Below are 26,531 nucleotides of genomic sequence, written 5' to 3' on the forward strand. Positions count from 1 at the left end.
ATTAAAATGCGCTAAAAACACACCAGAGAGAAGTTTCTACAGCATAATTCCCAAGCATGACTAATGACTCCGTGCTTTCTCCGACAGAGCGCTCCCCCCACAGACCCATCCTGCAGGCCGGCCTCCCAGCCAATCAGTCGGTGGTGGTGGGCAGCGACGTGGAGTTTCACTGTAAGGTGTACAGCGACGCCCAGCCGCACATCCAGTGGCTCAAACACATCGAGGTCAACGGCAGCCGCTACGGCGCCGACGGCGTTCCCTACGTCAACATCCTGAAGGTGGGTCTGCGGCACACACCTCTAATGAGCACCGGCCGGGAGCACAGCAGCACTTTATGATAATTTCACTCATAATTAATCCCTCCTAAATGTCTTGTGTAATGAGTTTTACGGTAGGAGGGTCTGCAGGGCCCGCAGGCTCTTTTCACTGCAGCGTATAATTGAAGAGCTCATTCCTGCAACACCTTCATTATGGGAAGGCATATAGAGAAAACGTTCACTCATTAACCAAAAAACATGACCGTAAATCACACGACAGATGTTCTGATCGTGGCACCTGCACTGCTTCAGTTTTGACAGGAGATCATGCATTTTAGCACCTAATTGTAGCACTGTCCTGAATAATGTAGGCAACTCGTTGATGTAGATTAAATTCATTCATTAAAGCTGGAATTGTTCTTTTGATTTCCATAGCAGGACCACAACAGAATTACCAACATGATAAATGTCAATCATTTTATATATTTACATTTCTTAAAAATGTATTTCATCCGATATGTGTTACGTTAAAAGTCCTGAACTTTACTTATTGGATTTTAAAACAAATAATAGGAGAAACAAAAACATAAACAGCTTTATTTCGATTTTCTGAAAGATTAGCCAAAGGGCAAACTAAAGAAGGAAAATGTCAGAAGACAAAACGAAGAAAAGCTAACATTTATGATATAGTAGCACCCTTAAAAAAAAAAGCCTTAATCCACGTTAAAGGTCACATTTTTAGGCTAGACCTGCTTCAATCAACTTCGATTGATTGGTGTTGTTGATTGAACCCGATGTGTTCACTTTTTCCTACAATGAACTCTTCAATTATACATACACAAGTTTGCGAAATAGTTTGTCTATCTGACCTTTATCTATATATAGATTTTGCATTCATCTGTGTAAAGTGTTTTTGGGTAAACTTTTCAGATGTTTTGTTTGTCTGCAGCCTCTAAGGTTGTCCTGGAGCTGCATCTTGTTACTCTTTTAAAAGGCATTTCTCAATCCCAAGCACTCCCTTGTGAAATAAAGGTTAAATAAACACAGTAGGGAAGGCGTCAGATAGACTTAGGAGGGTTTGCTCCTGCTAAGGAGAAACTGCTGGAGGTCTCATCACCTCTTCAGGCTGTGTTGGTGTTCAAGAATAGAGTAGAAAGCATTCCTCACCGAGGAGGACACCACCCTAAACCCACTGCGAGGCGTGTTTTTTATTTATTTGGGGTGAACAGAGGAAGACTCCCATCGAAAAAAAAACCAAGAAGGCCTTTTGCTTTCTTATTTTGCGTCTCTCTTCTTCTTATTTTTTGCCTCTCAAGAGAGCGAGGGAATAAAACAAACATCTGGTTTGGACTAAGTTAACTGCCGTGGTGGCGGCAACACAGGGAGAGAGACGGGCTCTGTTAACCGCCGCTGCCGTCAGATGTGCTGCGTCGCGTGGTTTGAGGAGGAGGAGGAGGAGAGAGGGAAGAGGCACCCAAAAAAGCCATGGAAAAAATGAGTGAAGGAATACAAGGAAGGGCAAAGTCAGCAGGGAGAGGGAATGTGGGACAGAGCGGTGGGTAAAGATGGAGAGGCAGAGACAGAAGGAATGAGAGAGAAATAAATAAGAAGGGGGGAAATAGAAACACGAGCAGGGAGAAAGAGACAGAGAAATAACAAAAGGAGAGAAGCAGGAGACATGAAATCAGTAACATAACATCTATTCCTAAAAGATGGATTGAGGCTTTCAAACGGAGGTTTACTTTATTCAGCAGTGACTTGAAGCGAGTTAAAAAATAATGATATCAAGGTAGAAGAGAGTACTCAGTTATACACCTGGCTGCATCAATGATGGATTATTTTGCTGCTGAAGCCTTAATTAATAACATTCATGCGCACGAGGGACACTCATCGCCCTAGCAGATCCTGGCTTCATAATCTGTTTCAGAAAATCATTTACTACAAAGAATATAAAATATATTTATAATGTGAACGGTTGGCACCAAAGTAGAAGGTTATTTAAAGTGAAAATAATCAAGGAAAACACATTAAACATGACGTCAGAGGAACCACCTCAACTCTAAGGAACAGTTTGAAATATGTTTAATCAAGTATATTGCCATGGTAGCTGACAGTCAGTTAGCTTAGCATAGCATAGCATAGCATAGCGACTGAAAAAAGCTATCCTGGATCTGACTAAAGGTAAAAAAAATACCAGCACCTCTAAAGCACACTAATTAAATGTTTAACTTTTCCTTTAAAAGGCTCTTATTCACAGTATTTAGCTAAATAAAACTACCAGAATGAGCTATTAAACACTTACATTAAAGTAAATATCATTTTGATAAAGCTTCTAAGTAAAAATGTGATCAGGACGTCATCAGCCCTGTTGGCAGTGTTATTCAAATGTTTTCTAGATCAGATTACCGTCGCGACTTTAAAAAAAAAAAGTGACTCAAACAAGAGAGAAATGAGGGAGGAGAGACGGGGAGAAAGAGGAGGAGGGAGACAGGCCAAGAGAAAGAGAGAAAGAGGGGGGAAAGGAAGCCTAGACCGCGGCTCCACGCTCTATTTTCGACTACCACATAATTGAAACAGTATTTACTGAGATCTGTGTGTGCCTCTCTCTACACTCTCACCACATTTCATTCAGACTCTCAGCGACATCTCATGTGTGGCATACACCATATAACTTAAATACAGCTGGGGGTGGGAGGAGGGGGTCATGCGTGATTTTATTTTTTTGAGAAATGCCTGAATCGCTCTTTTGATGCCTGGAAAAAGAGTTAACGATGAGCGGCTCGGCCCAGCGTGGGGAGGGGAGAGGGAGGGCGTCTGGAGCCGAGCCCTGGATGTTCATTAAGCAACCATAAAACATGATATGTTTTCTCCTTTATGTGCTTAGCCCGTTTAATTATTCATCTGCAGTTTCTCTACCGGAGTGCCTGTCACGAGCAATGTGTGTGTGAGCAAGTTTAAGTGTGTGTTATTAAGGAACGTAGCACACACGTTTCGGTAAGATTGACATACTGAAATGCCTTTAATCTCCAAATAGACAGTTAGACGGTGTGTATGTGTTTCATGCTTTTAAGCTCGCAAACTGGCAGAGTGTGTGTATATGTGTGTGTGTTTTCTCCAGGTTTGCATCTATGTTCTCTACATGTGTTCTTGCAGGAATTTTCTGTAAAGGCCTCTACATTTTCCCTTTACAGAGTTTTGACAGTAAACAAACTGAGGCCCACAGTAAGTTGAAACTGTCCAACGTGACAGAGAGAAATGCCGGGAAGTACTGGTGTCGCGCCTCAAACTTTGTAGGCAGGTCGGAAAACTCTTTCTGGCTCATGGTGCACAAACCAGGTAAATCCTGAGCTCTGAAGGACTGCCGCCTCAGCACCTTTGATGCTATGCTGTGTCTCCTCTCTGCGGGGCTCTTCTTGGTTGTGGGTTTGATAGACTTACTGGCTTGCTAATAGGACAACACACACACACACACATACACACGCACATTACCCTGCTAGGATTTGAGTGTATATGCTCACATTGTGTTAGTTAGTATCCCTTTTAACATCCAGTGGCAATTTTTCTTCTTCCCCGATCAATAAAAAACACACCTTTTGAATCACTGCTACAAAAATAAAACAGATCTACACACACTTGAGCTAACTGACACACACACATACACACACACACTATTTCCTCTGCTAGGAATTAAGTTTATATTCTCCCATTCTGTTAGTTAGTTAGTAGCTCCGATCCATTTTAACATCCAGTGCCACTTTGTCTTCCTCCCCGATCAATAACAAACACACCGTTAATTACTGCGACAAAAAGTCTCCCGCTCTCCGACCCACCACTTTTACACACACATGCATATATTAAACCCCATGTAAAAAAAAAACTCGACAACCAAACACACAGAGAGTGGTATTGATTTCACTGAGAGTGCATTCTCCAGTTGTATTAATGTGTCCTTATATGAAAGCATGCAGCAGGACTCTGATTCATGACTGGGTCTGGATGTCACTGTTCATTACTGAGGCCTTGGGAGTAAGAGACCCCCACCACCAAACCCCCTACAAAGCCACATCAGACACTGGTTTGAAACTCCCCCACTGGTCATCGCACTAACCATTAGTCAAAGGGGAAAAGCCACAACAGCAGGGACTTCATTTTAGAGTAATTTCAAGGTTATTTATAATTGACCATACTGTGTCTTTAGTGGTTGTAAGTGTTAGTCTTTTTAATACTAAACATATGTTTGTTAAGCTTAAAAATGTTTATATTATTTCTTATGTAAGTGAACAAAAATCTTGGACAAGCTATTCACGGTAGTTCATTTCAATTTAATTTTACATAAAAGCAATAGGCCCAGAGTCGATCCTTGAGGTACCCCTAGAAGAAAAGACTTAAAAGATACTAATGCATACAGCTACAAAAACATTGAAAAATAACATCTTATATTCCAAGTTTGATGTTGCCGTTACACCATTGAGCTGCCATGATTGCTGGTGAAGGGATCTGCTTTGCTTTGGTGTCAGGCAGAATTTAAGCTGGTTTGATTTGAACTCACTCGTGTTTAAGCAGCAAATAAGAGAAAACTATCAATCTCCATTGTCTGTTGCAAACGTCTTAAATAAGTATTTTTTTGATAGTGAGAGTTAAATGTACGGTTTCTTAAATAAGGGATAACATCTGGCATTGGGGTAAGAGTATCAAAAACAGTTTTCAAGATAATTCAACATGTTACAAAACCTTTTTACCCTAGTGCCAGTTTAGAAGAAGCCAGAATAAAGCAGATTGTTGTACTTGATTCAAGAAAATGAATTTTAACAACAATTCTTGGAACTAGTTAATTCAAAACTTTTCTTGCTGCAATGTCAAACATTTTCATTTTCAGATCTGAAAAGACTACTTTGATAAGAAGGAGATGTTTCGCAGTGTGACAACTTTCAGGTTGTGTGTGGATTTAGATTAAACCAGCAGGCTTTTTTCGCAGCTTGGTGACGGTGCAGCTTGGGTGTTTTTCAGGTGTTGGTGTCAGCAGAAGAAAAGCAGCACTGCCTTCAAATCCGCACTCCTGTCCTTTCCTGCAGGGTGTATTTGGTGTTTCCTCTAAGAAGCTTTGGGCTCATGATATCTCTTCTCTTTCTTCTCTCCCTCCATCTTGTTACCCCCTCTGATCCTCCACAGACGGCCGGTATTAACACTACAGATAAGGAGCTAGAGGTTCTCTTCTTGAGCAATGTGTCTTTTGAGGATGCGGGCGAGTACACTTGTCTGGCAGGGAACTCTATCGGCTATGCTTACCACTCTGCCTGGCTGACAGTGATTCCAGGTATATTCCTCTTCTCTCTGCGGGTCTTTTGTCGTCCATTTCTTCCACCTTAAATGTTTAAAAACTCCCTGAAATTGTGATTGCAACCGTACTTTTCTTTTGCTTTTCTCAATAGCACAATCGTTCATTTTGTTATGTAATTATCGTACATTAGGAAAGATTGTTACTTGTTGGCGCACTTTAAACGCACTAGAACTGTGTCATTGCCCCTTTTAATTGCATGAGCAGAACATGCAATCTAGCCTCCATTGAAAGGAGCTTTTTAATCAGAGCAGATCATCTGTTGAAATGTGTCAAGGCAACGGGGCAATTTAAAGGCGTTTTTGTTTTGTGAGGTGTTCAACACAGTAATTACCTCCCTGCAAAGAAGCATTTCACAGGTGCAATTACCTGCTGCAGAATGAAACTACAAGCTGACTCCTCTGATCTGTTTCTGTTTGATGTATAGATGTTATTCATACGAAATAAATAATGTTGTGAAGTGTGCTACTAAGCAAAGCAATATTTCTCTTCAATCAATAAGAAGTAATTTTTACTAAGCTTAGATTTGGAAAAGGGTAACAAAAGGGTAAGAAAAGTTGTTAGCATTATTCAGTGCTTGTATTTTTTCTGACATCCCATGTTTCTGACCTCCTCCTGCCAAAGCAGTTAGCGCTGAAAAGGAGGACTACTACGCAGACATCCTCATCTACGTGACGGGCTGCGTGCTCTTCATCCTCGCCTTGGTCATCGTCGTGCTTTGCCGCATGAGGATGACGACACAGAAGACGCTACCAACGCCACCCGTGCAGAAACTGTCAAAGTTCCCCCTCAAGAGACAGGTAACAGAAAGTAGATACAAGATTCGAACACACTTTCCCCCCTCTTTTTCTCTACCTGTCTGTTTAGTTTAGCTTTTAGCTTAACTTGTAATAAGTTTGCTCCAATAAGATGAAACAATGAGAAAATTAGGCCTTCTTCTCCCACAAAACATATTCCCTTAAAGATTCAAGACAGTGCAGGACCCTGTTTAACACTCACATTGCATCAGATGCTGTTTTCAGCAGTTTTCTCTTCAAACAGCAAAATCTAGATTACTTTAATAGTCAGGGAAGGAGTAACATATTTAACCCAAGGAAGCACCAGGAAATAGCTATGGAGAGTTGTGGAAATATAAAGTAATATTAGTAAGTAAGTATATCAGTGCCACTTTGAGAAACCTGCAGAAGAGTGTCTTTTTGCAACTTCTGTCTTTGAAATCTCTGTTATTCTCAAAGAAGAATTGCGTGCAGCTCAGGACTCACACAAGCTCAGAGTATAAGTCGAGAACGTTATTGTGCGTCTATCTGACTCTCGCTGTCCCGCTGGTTTGATGACGTTGTGCGGACGCTGGAAGGCATCACTCTGCTGACATGTGTTCACATTTATTTTGGAGCAGATTCAGCTCAGGGATATTTATGCCCTCGTGTGACTGTCAGTGTTAGTTTTAGATTTCACTCCTTGTAATGCACACTCGGCCCTCAACTGTTTGGCGAGAAACATAAAGTGGAGCAGCTGCATCGCCACAGACGGCAGAAGTCTTCACGGCATTGTCTCTCGGGAGTTCAGGATGAACCGCGATCAAATCCAAGTCAAATCCAAGTCCAAACAGAATTAGGCCAAGATAAATCGAGGCCTTTTCAAGACCAAAATAAGAAATAAACGAAAGTTTTGAGGATTTTAAGAAATGTCCAACAAAGGCAAAGTGCTTTTTAAAATCTGACTGGAGCTCTTTATCTGGCTCTCCACATTAATTAATGAACCTTCATCCTCATCTTCACCTCTATTCAATGCGCTTAACTCTCATCAAAGGACTTTCATCTGTGCCACTGATCGCTGTTTTATAGATTGGATTAAATATACTCAATTGATCCCGATTTGGGAAATGATTTGGTCACAGCAGCATCTAGACAAGTGTATTGCACTTGAATTGAAAATAGAAAATAAACTATCTCTACTACTAATAAACTATCAGAATATTAAAACACATATTTTATTTATAGGCCAGCCTACAACTGAGAAAATGTCAACGCTGTATACTATTTACAATATTAGTTAGCAAATTAATTACAGTTTTAAATGACATTTAAACGCATACGGTACAGTGTGAAAACATAACGTCTTCAGGCAGTGCAGTGTGACTCTTATTCTTTGGGTTCTTGTAATCTTTGTGATCCAGAAAGTCATCTATCTTGCATTTGCACTGTGGATGCACATAACGAGTTTCTCCACCCTGCTCCACCCTGCTGGAGTCTCTCAGTCACTGTGTGGTTGTTCTGTGTGAGCTCCAGCTTTCCAGCTCCATAATTGAAGGGTTGTGCTCCTCAAATGGCAAAAAGATGCATTTTTAGAAAGGAAAATAGTGCCTGAAAGTCATAACACAGTTCTTGGAAAACAAACACGGCGGTTAAAAGTCAGGATTTAGCTGGAAAGTTTAAAAATAATCCATATTTCTTATTATGCCTTCCATAACAGCAGGTTATAGTAGGTACTGTAAGACGCTCTAATTGTAACCTCTAAATCGTTCTGTTCCGTACCTTTATATACATGCTCTTATAAGGTAGTGCAGGGAAAGGCCTTATTGCATTTTTCTGTAATCTTTGCTTCGTTTTTGTAAAGCTAATCTCCCGGTTCTCTCCTTTCTTTTTCATAACTCTTGAGTAAATCTCCCATAAACCCCCTGGCATGTTCTATCAGATATTACTTTTCATGCCTCTGAAAACTGTGGTCGGGCTGTTTTTTGTATAAGCTTCACAGCATTTTTCTCATTTTACTCCGAGAAGTTTACGAAGGGGTCTGGTAAGTGGACATGTTTGTTTGAGGACCCCACCTGAAGCGGCCAAGCTGGCAGACACAAACAGATTCATCAAAAGTCCCCCCCCTCAGCAGTCAGATAAATGGTGGTGGGATGACGGGCCCGCGGCGGGCTTGGCAGCAGTTTGGAAATGGATCTGGCTGATGGATGGAGACGTCCACGCCACCTCACGCTCGCCCACCTCTGCTCCCTCCTTCATTCGTCTTTGTTTCCGTCTGCTTCCTCCTGCACTGCCACGGGCCGGCTGTTTGTAAAAGTCACCGCCAGTGTCAGAGGCTGTTTCTCAGAAAAACTCAGAGCTGCCGAATGAGCTCTGACTTTGGTCCTGAGATACGGGACGTTTGCAGTCTGTCATTACCGGAAAATCATTCCATCTTAAAGTTACTCAATCATTAATGCAGTTTTTAAATGTGATTACTGTACTTGTTGAAGTTTAAATGGAGGTTAACTCTGGCCCGTTTTACATTCAAAAACGTTAATATTTTACTATTTAACATTTTTTGTTTTAGTTATTATTTCAATTTCTGGGTTATTGGCCCCTTATAAAACCAATAAGACTTAAAAAAGGGGAAAATGCACCGGCAATGGCATTAGATTAACTTTAAAATAAGTATTTTTCATATACTTGTATTGAATAAGGTAATTTTGGCATATTTATACGAAAACTGAGAATTGTGTTATATTTTGTGATCCAAAGACTTGATCCACTGAAATATTACCCATATTGATAAATATATTTTTTATTTTACCTCATTAAAACTACTATCCAGTTTAAAATTTGATGCTAACTTAAACGTTCATATCAAGGTTATTATACTTTAATAATAAAATATTCAGTTTTTGCTCAGAGGTCATGTAAGGCTTCCTCTTTCCCCTCTGTCTGTGTGTTTTAACACACATCATCTCGTCCTGTTCAGAGTCTATAACAGTCTGTCTTTTGCACCCAAGCAGGTGTCCTTGGATTCTAACTCCTCCATGAACTCCAACACCCCGCTGGTGCGGATCGCCCGCCTCTCCTCCAGCGACGGACCGATGCTGGCCAACGTCTCGGAGCTGGAGCTGCCCTCCGACCCCAAATGGGAGTTTCCTCGCACGCGGTAAGAAAAATGCTTCCACGGATCTACATTCATCACTGTTGTTTAGACGCCTGTCAGAAAGAAAGAAACACGGTGCATGCGTTGTGGCTTTTTTCACGCTGCCAAGCCACATATTTCACAGCTAACAGACACTGTGGAGTTGTCCTTGAAACATCATGCACTGTGAAAACATCTGAGCCGCATTTCATCAAGGTCAACACGACACCTTCCTCCTCGCTTATCCAGAAATAAACAAAAGATATGAGAAAACCCTCCACACTGCCAGCAGCAGAAATCAAAGCTCTAAGACTGTCTTTCTTGTGTTTCAGGTTGACTCTGGGCAAACCTCTGGGCGAGGGATGCTTCGGGCAGGTGGTGATGGCCGAGGCGATCGGCATCGACAAAGAGAAGCCCAACAAGCCGCTGGATGTTGCTGTGAAGATGCTGAAAGGTTAGTTAGTGAACCTCTCTGTTTTGATCTCTGTACACATATGAATTTGCTTTGTCTGGTCTCATGCTTCCCTTATTCTCAAACTTAAGTCTGCTTAAGGGATAATGTGCAGTTTCATTAATGACCGCATCGCTGCAAATTATCCTACTTATTACACGGTTAAATATTAAATTAACCATTGACTTGACTCACAATATTGATTTTAAAAATAATTGTATTGATATAAAATAATTGTAAAAGCAACATAACTTAAAATGGCGGCAGCACTGATTGAGGTTTTCTGTAACTGTCCAAATCTGTTCAAGTTTGCCTTTCCATTCACCAGTCTCTAAACACTGTCAGAGCCCATACTGTGTTCTTGTTAGTGTTTACTTCCTGTCTTCTTCTGTTGATTTCTGCGCTCCTTTTCTTTGCTTTACTGGAAAAAACAATGAATGAACCGATGACAACAATGAATGACTTATTATCCTTTGTCCCTGTGGATAAAGTGCCTCATCATGGGTTCTTTATTCCTTTTCTGTTTTCCTCAGATGACGCCACGGATAAAGACTTGTCAGACCTGGTGTCGGAGATGGAGATGATGAAGATGATTGGAAAACACAAAAACATTATCAACCTGCTGGGAGCGTGCACACAGGACGGTGAGACCACAGTGCATTACAGAGGAGATAACTAACACAATATATGAAGTGTTGTGCTGAAAGTGACCCTGTGCTCTGTGTTGCGTTCAGGGCCTCTTTACGTCCTGGTGGAGTACGCCTCTAAGGGCAACCTGAGGGAGTACCTGCGGGCGAGGCGGCCGCCGGGCATGGACTACTCCTTCGACACCTGTAAGATCCCCGACGAGCAGCTCACCTTCAAAGACCTCGTGTCCTGCGCCTACCAGGTGGCCCGAGGCATGGAGTACCTCGCCTCGCAGAAGGTCAGCCGCCATGACGCTGTGTTTTCTAATGCTGATAGACAAATGCTGTTTCAGTGAGCTGAGTATCTGTGCCTGGAGGAATGCTAATCCTAAAAAAATACAGAAATTAGAAAGTTTTTTTGGTATCAATCAAAAAAACAATGTATATCTTACACTGCACTGTAACTTTTATATTTATTTTATACCTGTCTTAATCTATTTTAGCTTGTTATAAATTATTTGTTGTATGGTGTTAAATAAGAATGAGTAACAGGTATGGTTAGGGTTAGCCAAAAATGAGGTTTAGGGTTAGCTAAAATGAGAGGAAACATTTCTGAATCATAATGATTTAAACACTTTGAAGGTCGTAACCACGGTTAGGAATTTTTTGTATTAAAGTTCAGAGTTTCAAACATAAAAAATCTGTTACAGGAGATGCTTTAAAAAGAGACAAAATGTCACAGTTTAAAGTTTCAAGGTTGTTGGTTAGGATGCTGTTTGAGTTGTCAGACAATGGTACAATTGTAGGAGAATGTGTGTGTGTCTGCGTCTGTGCAATTTGTTGTGTGGCCGTGTGTTTGATGCGTTTCTTCTTCTTCCCTCAGTGTATCCACAGAGACTTGGCCGCCAGAAACGTGCTTGTGACAGAGGACAACATTATGAAGATCGCCGACTTCGGTCTCGCCAGAGATGTGCACAATATAGACTACTACAAAAAGACCACGAACGTGAGTGTCATTCTTGAATGCCTCTTTGTCAGAAAGAAAATAGAAATTGCTAATTATTTTAAGCTTTACCTTGCACAAAGAGAAGGGATTGTGAGATCAAGGATATTTTGCCTCGCAATAAATATTCTACAGCTCTTACAATAAATAGTTTGTTTGATTTAATATTATTATGTTATAGAAAATGGATTGTCTATCAGAACTTCAACAACTTTAACAACCTTTTAGAGGAATTTATTCTCAATAAAAGGAAAATAAACTAACTTTTTATATATAAATTAGATTTCCAAGCAGGTAGAGGCCACAAGAGTTCAGTTTACCAAGCTGGATGCGTCCAAAGAGTTATACAAAAACACCTGTAGTCTAAAAACGTTTAACCTTGTAAATGAATGTGGTTTATAAGACAGGCGAGCCGAAGTTCAAGGTGTCACGGCAGGACGGAGCCGACCTCTGTGATTTTGGGTCCATATTTTTGGGTCTGCTCTGTACAGAACGGTTCTGCTGACCGAGCGGTTCTGTTGTGCCTCTGTTGTTGCAGGGTCGTCTCCCCGTGAAATGGATGGCTCCGGAGGCTCTGTTCGACCGGGTCTACACGCACCAGAGCGATGTGTGAGTTTGCACAAACCAGCCGTCACATGCCTCCAGCCCACTCATGTGGAGCTGCTGTACACTGAAGGAATCCGGGTGTTGAAATATCGTGACTGAGCACGTTAGCATCAAAAGTCTGAGTTTGTGCGTGTGAATATGGAACAATAGCGTTCCCTTACCAAATATCTGCTGCTCGCTGTCATCTGCACTCACTTGATAATCCTGAGCTTCTTGTGGCTCCGCATTCCTCGCTGCGTTTGTTCTCTAATCTCCCACTGGACATCAGAGGGAGACAGAAACACAACAGAGCCTTCGACAACTTACTGTTGTTTTGTCAGCGCAAATCCAGAGAACAGAGGCAGATAAGAGGGTCAATGGATTTATCACGTTTTATACGAGTAAATCCAATCCGCCCAAAACAGAAGGAGATAAGAAAGTCAGTGGATGTATCACAAGGTGTTCCCTCAGGGTGTTTTTCCGCAGCAGTTCAAAGGTAGACAAACTCACCTTTTACAACCTCTGATTGCTCCTGCCAGGAGAATAAAGGCTCGATTAGGAGAAGAGGTCACAAAGTCAATCTGTGTTGCAGTAGCCGAACCCCCCCAGCTAAAACGCTCCTCGCCAGACGCTGTGTCCCCAGCACAGCCATCCAAGCCAAACACGGGCCCCTGTCAACACGGGCTCGCTGTGTGATTATACTAGACTGGGAACAAGCCGAGAGGAGAGTCCGCCCGCTCTGTTGTTTCAGCAGGTCTGCATTACAGTCAGTCCTGCCGCCAAACCTCCTCCTCCCTTTATACAGTAGTCACTCCGCAGCCAGTTTACTCTCACACACCCCGGGGGACCCTGACTTCTGACCTGTGATCGTTTCTACTGAAATATGTTACTCTGAAGCAGACGGCAGACAATTAAAACACATTTCAACTTAAATCTGTCACACAATCACAACAATAAGGTTTGTGTACTGCAGCTCTCAGGGCACAATTGGCATCACAGCTCATGCAGCTTTCCAAGCATTGACGGCTCTAAAGGCAGAACTTGCTGTAGGAACTCTCAGGGAGCCATTTATTTGGGGATTTTTACTGTCGTTTTACACTTTATTTGTGCAAAGCAACTGTGCATCCAAAAGTTATGTGCGTCATGCCATTATGATTCCAATCGAGACACAATTTAGACTCGAGTTCACTTTAAAAATGTAGATACCACGGTTATAAAGTGCTACTATGTTCATATATGACCCTAATGTAGATTTCCTATACAAATAATCTTACAAAGTTATGTTTTCCTTCATTTTCAGTCTATTGCTGCCAATGAATAATTGAAGTGTTTACATCTTGATTGCCTGTTACTATTAGCCGCCTGATAGCTGATGAAAATTCATTTGTTGACGACTAGCAGTGAACATAAACTGATTCCTGTGGTCGCCTCTGAAACGGTCCTGAACCTAAACTGACCCTCAAGATGTCATTTGTTCACGTCGAGTTCAGTTGTATCGGCGGTTATTCTTAACTCCCAACTCTTTCCTCAGTCCCCTTTATTACCTCTGAATATTGATGTCTCTCTTTCACTCTCGCTGTTTGGATGGAGGTCTAGCGAGCCCTCTGGACCGGAGCGTGGAAAATTAGATTAAGTCCGCTGGGCTCCTGGAGGAGGGGTCTGATTCTGAGTCAGAGGACTAACGGGCGAACAATAGTACACTGGGTTAATAGACCCCCGTTATCTGATTAGGAATAATGCAGCAGTTCACTGGAGCTGCTGCCACAAAGACAGAATGAAAGAGAGAGGAGGGCTCGGGTTAGAGGTGCACGATAGCAGCTGGACTCTAACTGTAGATACAGCAGAATAAGTTCCTCTATTCATGCTTTGTGCTCAATTTAGGTCACTGTTTGTAGGTGTTTTTGGAAACACTATGCTCCTCAAGATGCATTATGTTCCCAAAGACTTTTTCCAATTTTTTTTAAACTGAGCTTTTAAAACCAAATAAAGATTAAATCTCTTTTTCTTAGGAGTGCACTATCCTTTTGAGCAAGCATGACCAATTAAGGTACTCAAAAATGGATGATAGCCACGTTTTTGAGACTCAGTGGATTTAATTAAAAACAAGGAGATATGTATGTATGTGTTTTTCACATTACGCTGCAGCTCAGTTTCAAAGGATGCTGACAGTGATGCTTTTATTAAACTGATGAAACACCAGCAAGATACATAAAAGCAAATATACTGCTGGTATACTATGAGCTTTTTTCATTTGGTATACAGTTGTAGATGTGTATTATTTGTATACATTTGTGCAGATTAGCCCTTAAAGAATAAAGATGGCAATATTTGATAGCCTTATATATCTTCTTAGACTGTTCCATAGAGCTCCATTGTTTTCCAAAAAGTATTGATAACATATTAGCACTGGGTCACGTATGTTATAACTCACTTTATTTCTGCCTCAATCCCATAATTACCACGTCCTTCTGCACACAATACTCACACGTTCTGAAAATAGTCTCCAACAATATTTTAATTAATAGTTTGTAATGAAAAATAGAGTAATTAGCAAATTGAGTAAGTCATCTCACCTCTGTATCTATTAAAAAAAAAAGGAAAATCTCTATTCTAATTCTTCACAATGATTTTGACTTCTCCTTTGTTTTGAAGGACGAGTTTCTACAAATATTGTATATTGAGTGCCGGAGACAATAGGAATGTCAATTTCAATCTTAAATTGAGTGCAGTAAACATTATTGAGAATCAATATTTTCCCCCAAACCAGATTCATCTGTTTATCTGGGGAACACACCTCCTGACTGCTTCAGGGCATGAGTGCAGTTTGACCTCTAAATCTGTATTCATCGTGTGTGTGTGTGTGTGTGTGTGTGTGTTCAGGTGGTCCTATGGGGTGTTGTTGTGGGAGATCTTCACTTTGGGAGGCTCGCCGTACCCCGGTATCCCAGTAGAAGAACTGTTTAAGCTGCTGAAGGAGGGACATCGCATGGACAAACCTGCCAACTGCACGCATGAACTGTAAGTGTTTTTCTGAATTATAGTCAGTTATAGGAAGAAATGTAGCAGGAGGCGGCTTAGTGCAGATAAACCTGACCTGTAAATACCTCAGTGCATTCACGTTAGGAGATTGTATGCATTCTGTACTCATTTATTGTTGTTTACTAGCAACAACTTACCTTCAAAATGTGCAAAAACGATTAGTAAATTTGAATTACCCATGAATTTGAGGTTGGAGTCATTAAAATGTTAAATTAAATCTGATTTAAAATACTTAAGCATAGCTATTCATTACATTTTCTTTTAAGTACTTTGAGATCCATCGATCACCATACATCAGCAGCTCATTTTGGTTTCTCCTTATTTCTGTGGCTATCGTAAGATGTCTTATATTACTGTAAACTGCGGTGTCGTCTTGCAGCTGGAGAAAATGAAAAATAGTGAAAACCAAAAAATGATGAGCCTTTACTTTGCTTCAACCGTAATTACAGAGCATCAGCCTCCAGCTGCAGATCAAGTAGACCTATACGCTGGAAGCTGTCCATCTGAGATCAGCCTGTTGTAGATTCATATTTTGTATTTAATGGACGCGTTGCAGAGAAACTGAAGCTTGATATTGGTTGTTTCAGGTACATGATCATGAGGGAGTGCTGGCACGCGGTGCCGTCGCAGAGACCGACCTTCAGACAGCTGGTAGAAGATCACGACCGGGTTTTATCCATGACCTCCACCGACGTAAGTCTCTCTGCACAGCGGCTGCTCGCTCACAACAGGAAGGACACACAATGTACCTGTAGTTTCACCTTGGACCATTGTAACTTTTTCATAAAGCCTCACCTAGCTTCAAACACATTTCTTAGCACGTTATATCATTTAAAGTCATAGGTTGGTTAATGCAACTTTATTTACTGCAGTTTGACATATTTCTCAGTTGTATGACTGGAGTTCAATCAATGGAATTAAGTCCAAATGTTATTTCAGGAGTTAAAGGATTAGTAAATTGTAGAACAGCCATATATTCTGGACATGTGGAAAAGTTTTAGCCCTATAAAAACATGTTTTAAGATCCAAACAAACACTTATTTGGCTTTGATAGCTACAATTTGACCCAAAGAAGCAAATGTAGTTAATGTGATGGGTTCGGGTTAGGGTTAGCTATTTGCCTAATATCGTATTTGATTGAACTAATTTATTGCGCCAATTTCAACATGAATGTTTTTTTAAATATTTTTGAAAAACTGCAAAGAAAGGGATTTTGATAGATGAAGACTTCAACATGTTTTAAACACATGTTCAGCATTTAGAAATTGACCAATCAACACAGGGATGCAGGAATTAAACTTGGACTTTTATGTAGCTGTGTCTTTAAAACGGGAGGTTTTTTTGTTTAACAGTATTGTGTTATTTAAACAAGTCAGGGTTAGAAAACAACACATACTGTAGAACAACACTGACAATGTCAAATAAATATGCAACTTAGTATAGAAAGAAACACATGGAAATACAATCATAAAGCAGTGGTTAGAGTTTAGTATCATGCTCTGTTGAACCCACTAACATGCTAAAGAATACAGGTGATAATACAGAAATATGATATAATTCCTCGCTTATTTATGTGACCACAGAGAGGATTGACGGTCTAACCTCTGCCCTCTCCTCTGACAGGAGTACCTGGACCTGGCGGTGCCCTTCGAGCAGTACTCGCCCACCTGCCAGGACTCAAACAGCACCTGCTCCTCGGGAGACGACTCGGTGTTCGCCCACGAAGCGCTGCCTGAAGAGCCCTGTCTTCCTAAACAGCTCCCCAGCAACGGGGTGATAAGGACATAAAATCTGAGCTTGGGGAGGGGGTTGGACTTTAACCTCCTCTCAGAGTTTGCGATTAACCTCTCAGTGACTCCTCAAGATTTGGAAACTCAGCATGCAATACTTCGATTCGTCTTAAACTCTTAAATCTTCTTTGACTGAGTTGTCCTCCTCCTCCTCCCTAACAGACTCTTGGAAACATTGAAGGATTATTTTTTGAACCATGTTCTGAAATTATATTTTTGTACTCGGGCCAGTCTTTTCTTACGGACAATCTGTTGGGTGAAACCATTCCGTGCCTACTGGGATAAATAGACCTCCTGAGATTGATTTTTGAAAATGGATATAAGAGGAGGAAGTGAAGGGCATTGGTCAGTGACTGCTTTGCGATCCAGTAGGCGAGGACCTCAGATTTGTATCCCCTCGTCTGCGCGGAGCCCTCAAATCTTGATAAAGGTTTGGGAACCCGTTGACAAGAAACCAGCAAAGCCAGAATCAACTCCATGATGGGACTCTTTCTTCCCAAGACACTTTTCTATTACAGAGCATATAACGTGTTTTTCTCATCAATCTGTACAACCTTTTAGCATCCCGACAAAAAAAAAAGGTTTTGTGATAATCATGAAACAAATTCCTCATCAAGCGTGAGGCGAAGTTTCAGGGCCATTCAGTAATTAGTCAAATGAGGTTTGGAGTTTGTTTTTTATGTATGTAGAAAAATGATTTATTGTAAATATATAAATGCAAATATGTATCATATTGCTGTTTACAGCCATGTACTTAAAAGACAAAAAATTACATTTTCTTAAAGTATTGTTTTTAGGAAGCAATCTAGAAGACACTGTCATGAAAGTGTAAAACATTTAATCATTTAAAGTGATACAGAAAAGGTTTATTTGAATAATTAACGTGTATATTTGTAAAGATATTTATAGACTTAACATGTGGTTTCTTAAGTTGGAAAAGTCTAGTTTAGGATTTTAGTACTGTACGCAAAGATTTTATTTCTTTTTTTTTTGTAACTTATTTTACAACAGAACTGCAACGTTTTTTCACAGACTCCTCTGGTTTTAGATCCATCTTTGTTATTATTTTTCTGGGCAGTTTTTGAAAAGAAAATAAGAATGTATACGAGAAGGGAAGATGGTTATTTGGAGGGAGAGTGATTCGACCGCCAGAGGAGGACTGGGGAACTGAAGGCTCCCGCTGAAGGGCAGCCGGACGTTTCCGCTGAGTTCAGATTCTGATTTGAAAAGTTGACGTTTGCAATATCAAGCAACGATTAGCTCTTGCTGGGCAAGAAATGGCAGCGCTTCAAGATATGTACAGAGAGGCCTTTTAGTACGAATCAAGTACTTTAAGACATTTCGAACACCCACAACAATTTGCTGTGAAACATAAAGAGCCTTCAGAGAACCTCAGCCGCCTTTTAAAGGAAAAATCCTTCGACTAATGTTTCATTTCATTGTAATTTCATTACATTTGAGAATAGACACAACTTTAGTTATAACTGCATTTCCCAGAATGATTTTTAGCCGTTAGTCAAGAAAATGTTTGAACCTGTGGCGTTGAGAGCAATTTGAAAACATGCAAGTTTTACCCACATTTTTGTAAGAGCCACCAACTACAAAGAAAATGTAACATGACATGGCTCTCCCCAAACCTAATCTGCATTATTGTGCAATGCATTCTGGGATTTTGAGTCCAGTCAGTGGCGCAAACCGTGATCTGTTTCTTTTTAAGAATCACACATAATTGATGATTATCGCTCCTTCTGAGCCTCAACACCACATTCTGACATTGACCTTTAACACACAAGAATACATTATATGACAAAAAGGACCCAGGACTGCACCTTCACAATTATCTTTTACAGAGTTAAAGCATTTATAGATGGATATTTTCTTTTAAAGGTAGCTCTGAAGGCTTCAAACTCTTTTATTCTAACGGAAAGGTCACAGGGTGGATTCTAACAAGCTGCATGCGGTGTCAAGGTGCCCTTGAGCAAGACACTTGTGGATTAAAATATCAGTTTGACGGCAGAAGTGTGAAGCTGTTATGTCCGTTTGTTCGAGAGAAAAAAAACCTGCCCATACGCTTGAGATTTTATCGCTGCTCTATAGTATTAATACTGAAATGAAGGCATGCTGTGCGACTTACGAGTCAAACAGCAAAATATATATATTATATAAACAGTATATATATCAGTTTGTTTACCCTGAAGTATGTGGTGGATCCTGAGCTTAGTTTGCAAAAGTGCCAAATTAGTCTTAAAAGCCTATTTCTCCGAGTTCATCAGATCTCTGAACCGAACGCTGCACTGTGGAATGTAGGCGGGCGGAGGTTACATGTGCAGGGAAGGATCATGGGATTGCCAAATGGATATCTCCCCTTCTTTTTATGCAGTCGTTTCTCCAGCTGACCCTAAGAAAAGTGAAAGGGTTGAAACGTTTACAGAGTCTGAATTTAGTCACAAAAGGGAAAGCGACGTTTGGAAAAGCAGACATTTGAAGGGTTCAGAAACACGATTCACTCGCTGCTAAATGGAAACGGTGGTAACACTTTACTGTGCAATGGCCTTATTCTAGTGTGTGAACTGAATTTTTGCAGAGACATTTATTGTAATTACCCAACAAGACTGTCAAAACTTAATGAAATCCCCACCCATGTTTAAAGTACTTAAAAATCTGTATTTATTTCTATTCCTACACTGGGAGATTTTTAATTTTTAGCACCAATTTATGTGATTTTTCATTGGTTTATGCACAAAAACAAGGCCTTTGTGAAGTGAAAGGTTACACCCAGTTATTGTTATTTCTGTCTTGAGTGCAGTTTTGGCCCAAATCTATGAAGTGCCTGGAATAATTTAGCGAACAAAAAGGAGATTAATTGATTTATTTTGACCATGTTTTGATTGTATAATTTGCAATATATAAAAAAAGATAAAAGAAGCAGTTCTCTCTAGAAGTATGTAAGTATTAGCCTTTGAAAGACAAAAAGGCACTTGTGTAAAGGTTGGATGGATCTAATGAAACGCTGTTTTGTTTTATTTATTCTTCCATGCTGGGTAAAAGCTTTCCCTATGGTGAAAGTATTTTTTATTCATAGCTTGTCAGTGTTTTTTCATTAAAGAGCCAGAACATGATGATGAGAGTAGTCTTTGTATCAGATACTGATGCCCCCCCCCCCATCAGGCTTTGCTCCTGTCTTCATCTATCCTTTAATTTAATTTTTATTTGGATGCCTTCCTTTGCCTTTCTTTTTCATTCTATCAAGCTTTCTTTGACTCTGATACTGACAGCCTCTGTCTCATGTTCTTCATTTTTAAAAGGATGTGTTGTTTTTAACATGTGTGTTGTTAATGGCAGCAAAAGTAAAGCACTGTATTTTTCAAAATGCAATATATTCTATCTTTTATAATAGACAAAATCGCAGCCAAGACCTGAAATTATGGACTTTCCTCGAGGTAATTCTAAGCAATTTTCAAACAAATGAAATTGTATCTTAAGCATTTAAAGGATGTCCTGGCTTATGGATTGTTGCCATCTTATTCAAATCACAAATCTCCAAAGTGGCAGCTTTTTACTAAGGAAGTAGGAAATACAGTTGAATATGAAGCGTAGGTTTTCCCGCATGTCAGACTCATACATTTACATAAATCTGCTTAGAAAACCTGATAAAAGACGTCCCTCATGTCTCCAAAAGAATTGGCTTGTTTTTAAGTTTAATTAAGTAACAAAGTAATACTATTCTAACGTACATCCATGGCGACATGACAAACTAGAACTGAGCTAATTCGGCATACTTTTAATAGGGCCAATTTGCCAAAATGTAAAGAAATATGAAATAAAAATCTCCAAGCGTCCGATGGCTTTCCCATGGCAACTATTCCCAACTGTTGCTAACGATTGAAAGCCAGTGTTGCTAAGATACGGGCAATCAATTCCAATCGGAAGCTTTCTAACATTAGCACTGATTCACACTAGGTATTCGTTTTGATATACGATATTTCAACACCGAAATCGGACAGAAAAAAACACAGGATACAGTTGTGTTCTAGAAAATGAAATATGTTAAGCTATATATAAACATTTCCTTTGAGTTAAGTTGATGCTTAACCAATTTCTAAAACAGAAAATGTGGAGGTTTCATTTTTGAGTCTGGTGCAAACATGTCAGTATTGTGTTGCCCAACAGACAGATGTTAAAAACAACACATTTATTTTATGAGTGAACATGTTTTCTTTGCTATTGAATGATTAAACAGCATGGCCTCAGCAGGGAGCGACTCTTACTGTATGTACAGTCACACATCGGCCTTCACCCACCTGTTGTCTCTACTCTGACTGATTTATTTATTCTCTTTCTGCTCAACAAAAGAAAAAAATCAGGATTGAAAATGAAATTGGGAGGAGAGGGCTGTTATCTCGGCTTCGTTTGGTGTCACAGATATACACCTTTCCTTCCAGGGATATCGAAACTATTCATATTTCACATGTTTTTATTGATTTGATTTGGTTTCACACGGTTTTTCATCCCATTTTCATTTTGTCATGCCGTTCTAACCCAACAATGTTAGTGCAGATTAATTTATAGTTTGAAATATGCTTTTACGTTGCTGATTTAGAGTTTTATGTAGCTATTTTGAAAGAACTATAGAGAGGAAATGATTTTCATATACATTTATTTCATTTTGCAATCCACATCAGGTTTTGTCCTTTTTGTCCTTTGATTCTTTTTTTCCCCCAACCCCACATAATTATGTTTCGTCCCTCTGAACTCATGTTTCTAACATAGAAAGGTGAAACTAACCATTTGGCATTATGTGAGTCTTGTTGTTGTTGTAATTCATAGCTTCATGCTTGTTTGTTGCAATGTACCTGTTTTGATCATGATGAATGCTCTGTAACATTCCACCACAACAAACCCTCTGGGCAAACATCTCCCACTGAGGGGAAAAACTACAATTTCACAACTCTCTCTCTCAGTCTCTCTATCTCTCTCTGTGCCTGACAAACTATGCTGTCACAAAGGTTTTCAATAAACATGTTATAATAGCGTTTGCTGTCATTGCTCTGTCTATCACTGAGATGCATGCATTTGGAAAAACAAACAGACCCTGTGACAGAAAAAAGTCCAACAAAAACCCAAACACTTTGGTGAAGAAATCTGAAGTTTTTGGAAGTTTATGTAAATGAAATGAAACCAAAATACCACAGAATACACACAACAGTGAGTTTATTTTGCAAAAGTGTCTCAGTTTGTTTTGTCTGAACTATTTGTCAGCGCGGTCGTGGAGTTGGCAGTTTGTTTTCCTTCTACACAAACTAACTGTGGGTGAAACTGAATACAAACAAGCTTTGGACATGGATGGCACACATGGTAACTACGTGCTTGCTGTAATGTGAGACTGCTCTTAGACATTGCACTGCTTGGAGCTAAATGCAAACATGCTAATGTTTAGGGAATGTTTAGGGAATTTTCTGCCATGACTTCACAGTAAATAATGGAGATAGGTCCGCATATTCCTAGCCTCATTAATCAGATCGTATGCTCTCTACTCTTCAAACACATGCATCTGCGTCATAAACCTTACTGAACTTTCTGAAAACTTTTTTGTTTGCGCAGGTGTTCCATTTGTTTGTAAAAATGGTTTCAATAAAGGGTTACTCATTGATCATTTTGGGAGTGAAGTATTCGTTTAGTTAGGAAAAAAACGTTTCCTAATTAGCATTTAACACAAGGTACAACTGAAGCTGGTCGGAGGGTTTTTCGCAGATATTAATTTAATCCAAAGCTAAAGTCTTGGACAAATAACAATTTTTCCTGAGGTAGTTCTGACTAGAAGTCGTGAACCAAATGTCCTCAATGTCAACCTCATGGTGATGATATAGTTCATGTCAAGGGATCCCCAAAGATGCTAGGAATCATCATCTGGGGACCGAATTGTCACAGGACTCCAACCAATAGTTTTTGAGATATTTTGAGTGTGGTATAAAGTTGTGGACGGACCATCCCCAGAGCCATGCAACTAGTATGACTAAAAATAACCTTGGCTCAAAGGTCAATTTAGTAGTAGAACATTCAACCGTATCTTTCTCTGGCCGTGCATGTAAACAAAAGGAAGCCACATTAAGGCTTTATTTCCTGTATAAAGACTTTAACTTGCTGCTGAAAGTTGTCTCTACCTGAACCACGACTGGGCTCAAGGCAACCAGAAAGAACTCCAGAAAAACACTTCCTCTGATCTGCCAAGTAACTTCTTTTAAGTCAAGCATTTTCTTAACTCAGTAGTCTCATGTGGGTGTGTTAGATGAAAGTCACTTCAAACCAAGTTTTTTTTTGTATCAATCTCTTGGCATTTACTTGGGTTATCTACTGGTTCTCCGTTTCACACACACCTGCCTGCGAATGGCTCATCACTTCCCTCAGCTCTCCCTCTTGCTCATCAGTTCTTCAGTATTTCAACTCTGCTCTTAAACCACTCATCTCCTGTTCATCCAGATCCAATGGTAGAGATACATGCGTTAAGGCCACTTCTGGAGCCTTTTCCTTGATGAGTGTATCTTTGCTGTGCTTTTGTCAGCCTCTCAATGGATCTCCACCTGCCTTGAAGCAGGTCAACACTTATTACCTGTATCCCACCAACAACCCTCCTTTCTTAATCCCTCCGCTCTCCACTGCCCATCCAACACCATCATTATCCCCACCGGCAATACCTCCAGGACATCATTACCCAATCTCCACTGTCCAAAAAGATTACAGGTAATCCCGGTCTCTTTTAAACCTCACGCCCTGTGTTCTGTTTCTGTGTCATTTTACCGGTGACAACAGTATACAGATGTATACAAAGAACCAGTACTGAAGGGCCATCTATTCTACATGCTAACTTCGTGGTTTAACACTATTGCTGCTGATTTTAACACGTCGTCTGACAACAATCTGATTTCGTCAGCTGATCATTTCTGACTACTTGTGCATGTTTCTTATGTAGTAGCTCATTTCGACATAGCAATGTGAGTAAAATATGAAAATATATTTCAACTGAAAAGAATTATGCAATTACATGATGACATGCATAAAAGATGCATTGAGGTAAAACCTGAATTGGATTTAGATATAGGTATAGGAGCTATAATTCTAAATAGAGGCAGTATTCTCCTTTAAATTGCAGCAGGAAATGCAGGCGGCACAGATTTCTGCCCCCACTTCCTGTTGATTCTGTCCCACAGTGAACAAATTAGCCTCTCATAGCGTCTTAACTGCTCTTTAATCACGGAAAGTCTTTGCCCCTCCGTCTTTGTTTGTTGAGTACAGTTCCACGCCCTCCCTCGCCGCCTCGCTGGCTGCGGCTCAGTAAACGGCTGGTGGGAGGGGAAGGAACAGGCTGCGGGGAGGGGGTATTTGTGGGGGTACTGAAGCCACTCGGCCCCGGGTGGGAGGGCAAAGCTGGACAGTGACAGAGGGAGAGAGAGGGGTCTATGTATTCAGGCTTTTGGCCCTCAGCCCGTCTCAAGTGCGTCCTGAGGGGAACATCCTGCCCCTCGTTGGAACTTCCTCGGCCGGCTGAAGTGGTCCATTCATGGAGGTCTTGTGAGGGGGGCTTGTTTTCCCTGCTAAATGGATGTTTCTGTTTCAGAGGTGTTTGCGCTGGTGGACGCTTTCCATTCCTCCTCCCTCCTCCTCCTTCTCCTCTCTCCTTCCCATTCCCCCTTTTCCTCCTTCTCTTTTCCCCCAATTCTTCCTCCCCACTCCCCTCTCTGCTTACCATTGGCTGCCGGGCATCAAACTCCCTCTTTAGGCTGCTGTTCAACCTTAAAACCACCTCGAGCTGACCAGAGGAGGAGGAGCTGGAGAGGAGGAGGTGTGGCTCCACAGTAACTATAAATTGATATGTTAGTGATCCATCAAGTTTGGGGGGTACTTTCTTCTTGCTGTGTCCTGTCAATTTCTTCAAGAAATGACAACACAGGCTGCTTATTCTCTCTAAATCATTTTATTTTTAAAACTCTCCACAGCAAAGGGCTGCATTTTTTTGTTCCCTTTCACCAATGAAAGCAATGCAAATGTTCAATGATGAGAAAACAAACAGAAAAAACTTGTAGCAAGCCAAACCTCTGCAAATATGCGTCCTTCAAACATTGCTGAGAACATAAAACCATTTGCAGGTCTTGTTAATGTGTCATATTAAGAGGATATAAAGCTGGGTAATATAGGACCCTTGGAACAGAAACACTGGCCGTCCGTCACCTAAGATCTGCATCAAAGTTGTATTGGTCCATCATCAGTCTCCTCTTTGTGGGCAGTACTCTGGTTCTCTGTAACAAGTATTATGTACTTACTGTCTTCCCAATGATAGGAACGTAGCGTTGTGAAAGTTGCTAAGTACACTGTGCTGCTGAACTGAAGAGGAAATGGGAAACGGAGGAGCAGAAACTGTCCCAGAGTCCAGGAGGAGAGATTTCTGGAAGATTCTCATGCCTCCTGACAGGCCGAGCTGAGGGGCCTCACTCGCTGAAAAGCTCAGCCATTTTTATCGCCGTCTGGCTTCATGTGCTGCCAAAAAGCACTTTAATTGTTTCCCATTCAGTCAAAGCCACAAAGCTGCAAGAGTTCCAGTATATACAAACTATTACCCCCTTCTTTTTTTTTGCAGACAACTGAAAATAATTGCAAGTTTCAGCCTGGCTTTGAAAACGCAGCTTTATGTGTTTTGCACAGTTTTAAGTTATTTTGGTGAGGCAACATTCAGTGGAAAATCAAATATGGCTGCTGGACTGCTTGTCTCATCATGAAGTGTGTGTGTGTGTGTGTGTGCGTGTGTGTGTGTGTGTGTGTGTGTGTGTGTGTGTGTGTGTGTGTGTGTGTGTGTGTGTGTGTGTGTGTGTGTGTGTGTGTGTGTGTGTGTGTGTGTGTGTGTGTGTGTGTGTGTGTGTGTGTGTGTGTGTGTGTGTGTGTGTGTGTGTGTGTGTGTGTGTGTGTGTTCCTGAAACTGGACCTTGGTATGTTGTGACTGTAAGTGTGCCAAATCAGCGATTAACTGCGCTCCCTCTGAGACAGGCGTGTAGCCGAGTGACGTTCAGCAACAGGTGTGTGTAAAACAATCCGGTTTTCAGCACTCCTTGGAGAGCCCAAGTCCCAATGAGCAGCAGGAATAGACCTGATGATAGTTTAGGGACCAACATAGGTTTGTTTGCTGCTTAGGTTGTGGATGCCCCTCTGACAGCGGGGGTCTTCTCGGGTGTTTGTCAGAGGAGCAACCGTTGGTTTTCGATTATATTCTTGATCAATCATTTTCTTTCTTAAAAACAAAACAAAAAAATATTACTATGTTGTGTTTTGCAAATAAATGAAGTTCAGTTAAAGTTTTATTTAAATTAGGATTAGCCCTCTACAGAACATAATAACATAATGAGGACAATAACAAAAGAAAACAAAGGAAAAAATACTGCATCGACAGGAAGTCCATTTATGGAGTAAAGAGTCCCGCCCATGGTGTTTGATTGACAGGTGGTACTTTCACTATGAGGGTTATTATCAGCTCAATGGAGACAAAATGCTAAGTAGAAATAATTAACTTAAAAAGT

The 26,531-nt window shown here is 40.6% G+C and overlaps 1 protein-coding gene across 17 annotated transcripts in view; it reads left to right on the top strand.

Moving 5' to 3' along the window:
* The window catches only part of fgfr3 (fibroblast growth factor receptor 3), a 69,553-nt gene extending 47,550 nt beyond the window's left edge, over positions 1–22,003 (top strand). For 2 of the 17 annotated variants that reach the window (XM_034135963.1, XM_034136447.1), the window contains exons 7-18: positions 88–278; positions 3,449–3,593; positions 6,217–6,398; positions 9,356–9,501; positions 9,810–9,931; positions 10,420–10,572; positions 10,663–10,853; positions 11,438–11,560; positions 12,096–12,166; positions 15,023–15,160; positions 15,769–15,874; positions 16,805–22,003. In XM_034135963.1, the coding sequence (XP_033991854.1) occupies positions 88–278; positions 3,449–3,593; positions 6,217–6,398; positions 9,356–9,501; positions 9,810–9,931; positions 10,420–10,572; positions 10,663–10,853; positions 11,438–11,560; positions 12,096–12,166; positions 15,023–15,160; positions 15,769–15,874; positions 16,805–16,969 (1,733 nt within the window). In that variant the 3' untranslated portion in view covers positions 16,970–22,003. Of the gene's footprint in view, positions 1–87; positions 279–3,448; positions 3,594–5,426; positions 5,572–6,216; positions 6,399–9,352; positions 9,502–9,809; positions 9,932–10,419; positions 10,573–10,662; positions 10,854–11,437; positions 11,561–12,095; positions 12,167–15,022; positions 15,161–15,768; positions 15,875–16,764 lie in introns of all 17 variants that reach the window. The other 15 variants (XM_034136537.1, XM_034136055.1, XM_034136612.1 and 12 more) reach the window with 15 other exon arrangements.
* The last annotated feature ends 4,528 nt before the right edge of the window (positions 22,004–26,531 follow it).

This window comes from Trematomus bernacchii, unplaced genomic scaffold (assembly GCF_902827165.1).
Source record: "Trematomus bernacchii unplaced genomic scaffold, fTreBer1.1, whole genome shotgun sequence".
Classification (NCBI taxonomy): Eukaryota; Metazoa; Chordata; class Actinopteri; order Perciformes; family Nototheniidae; genus Trematomus; species Trematomus bernacchii.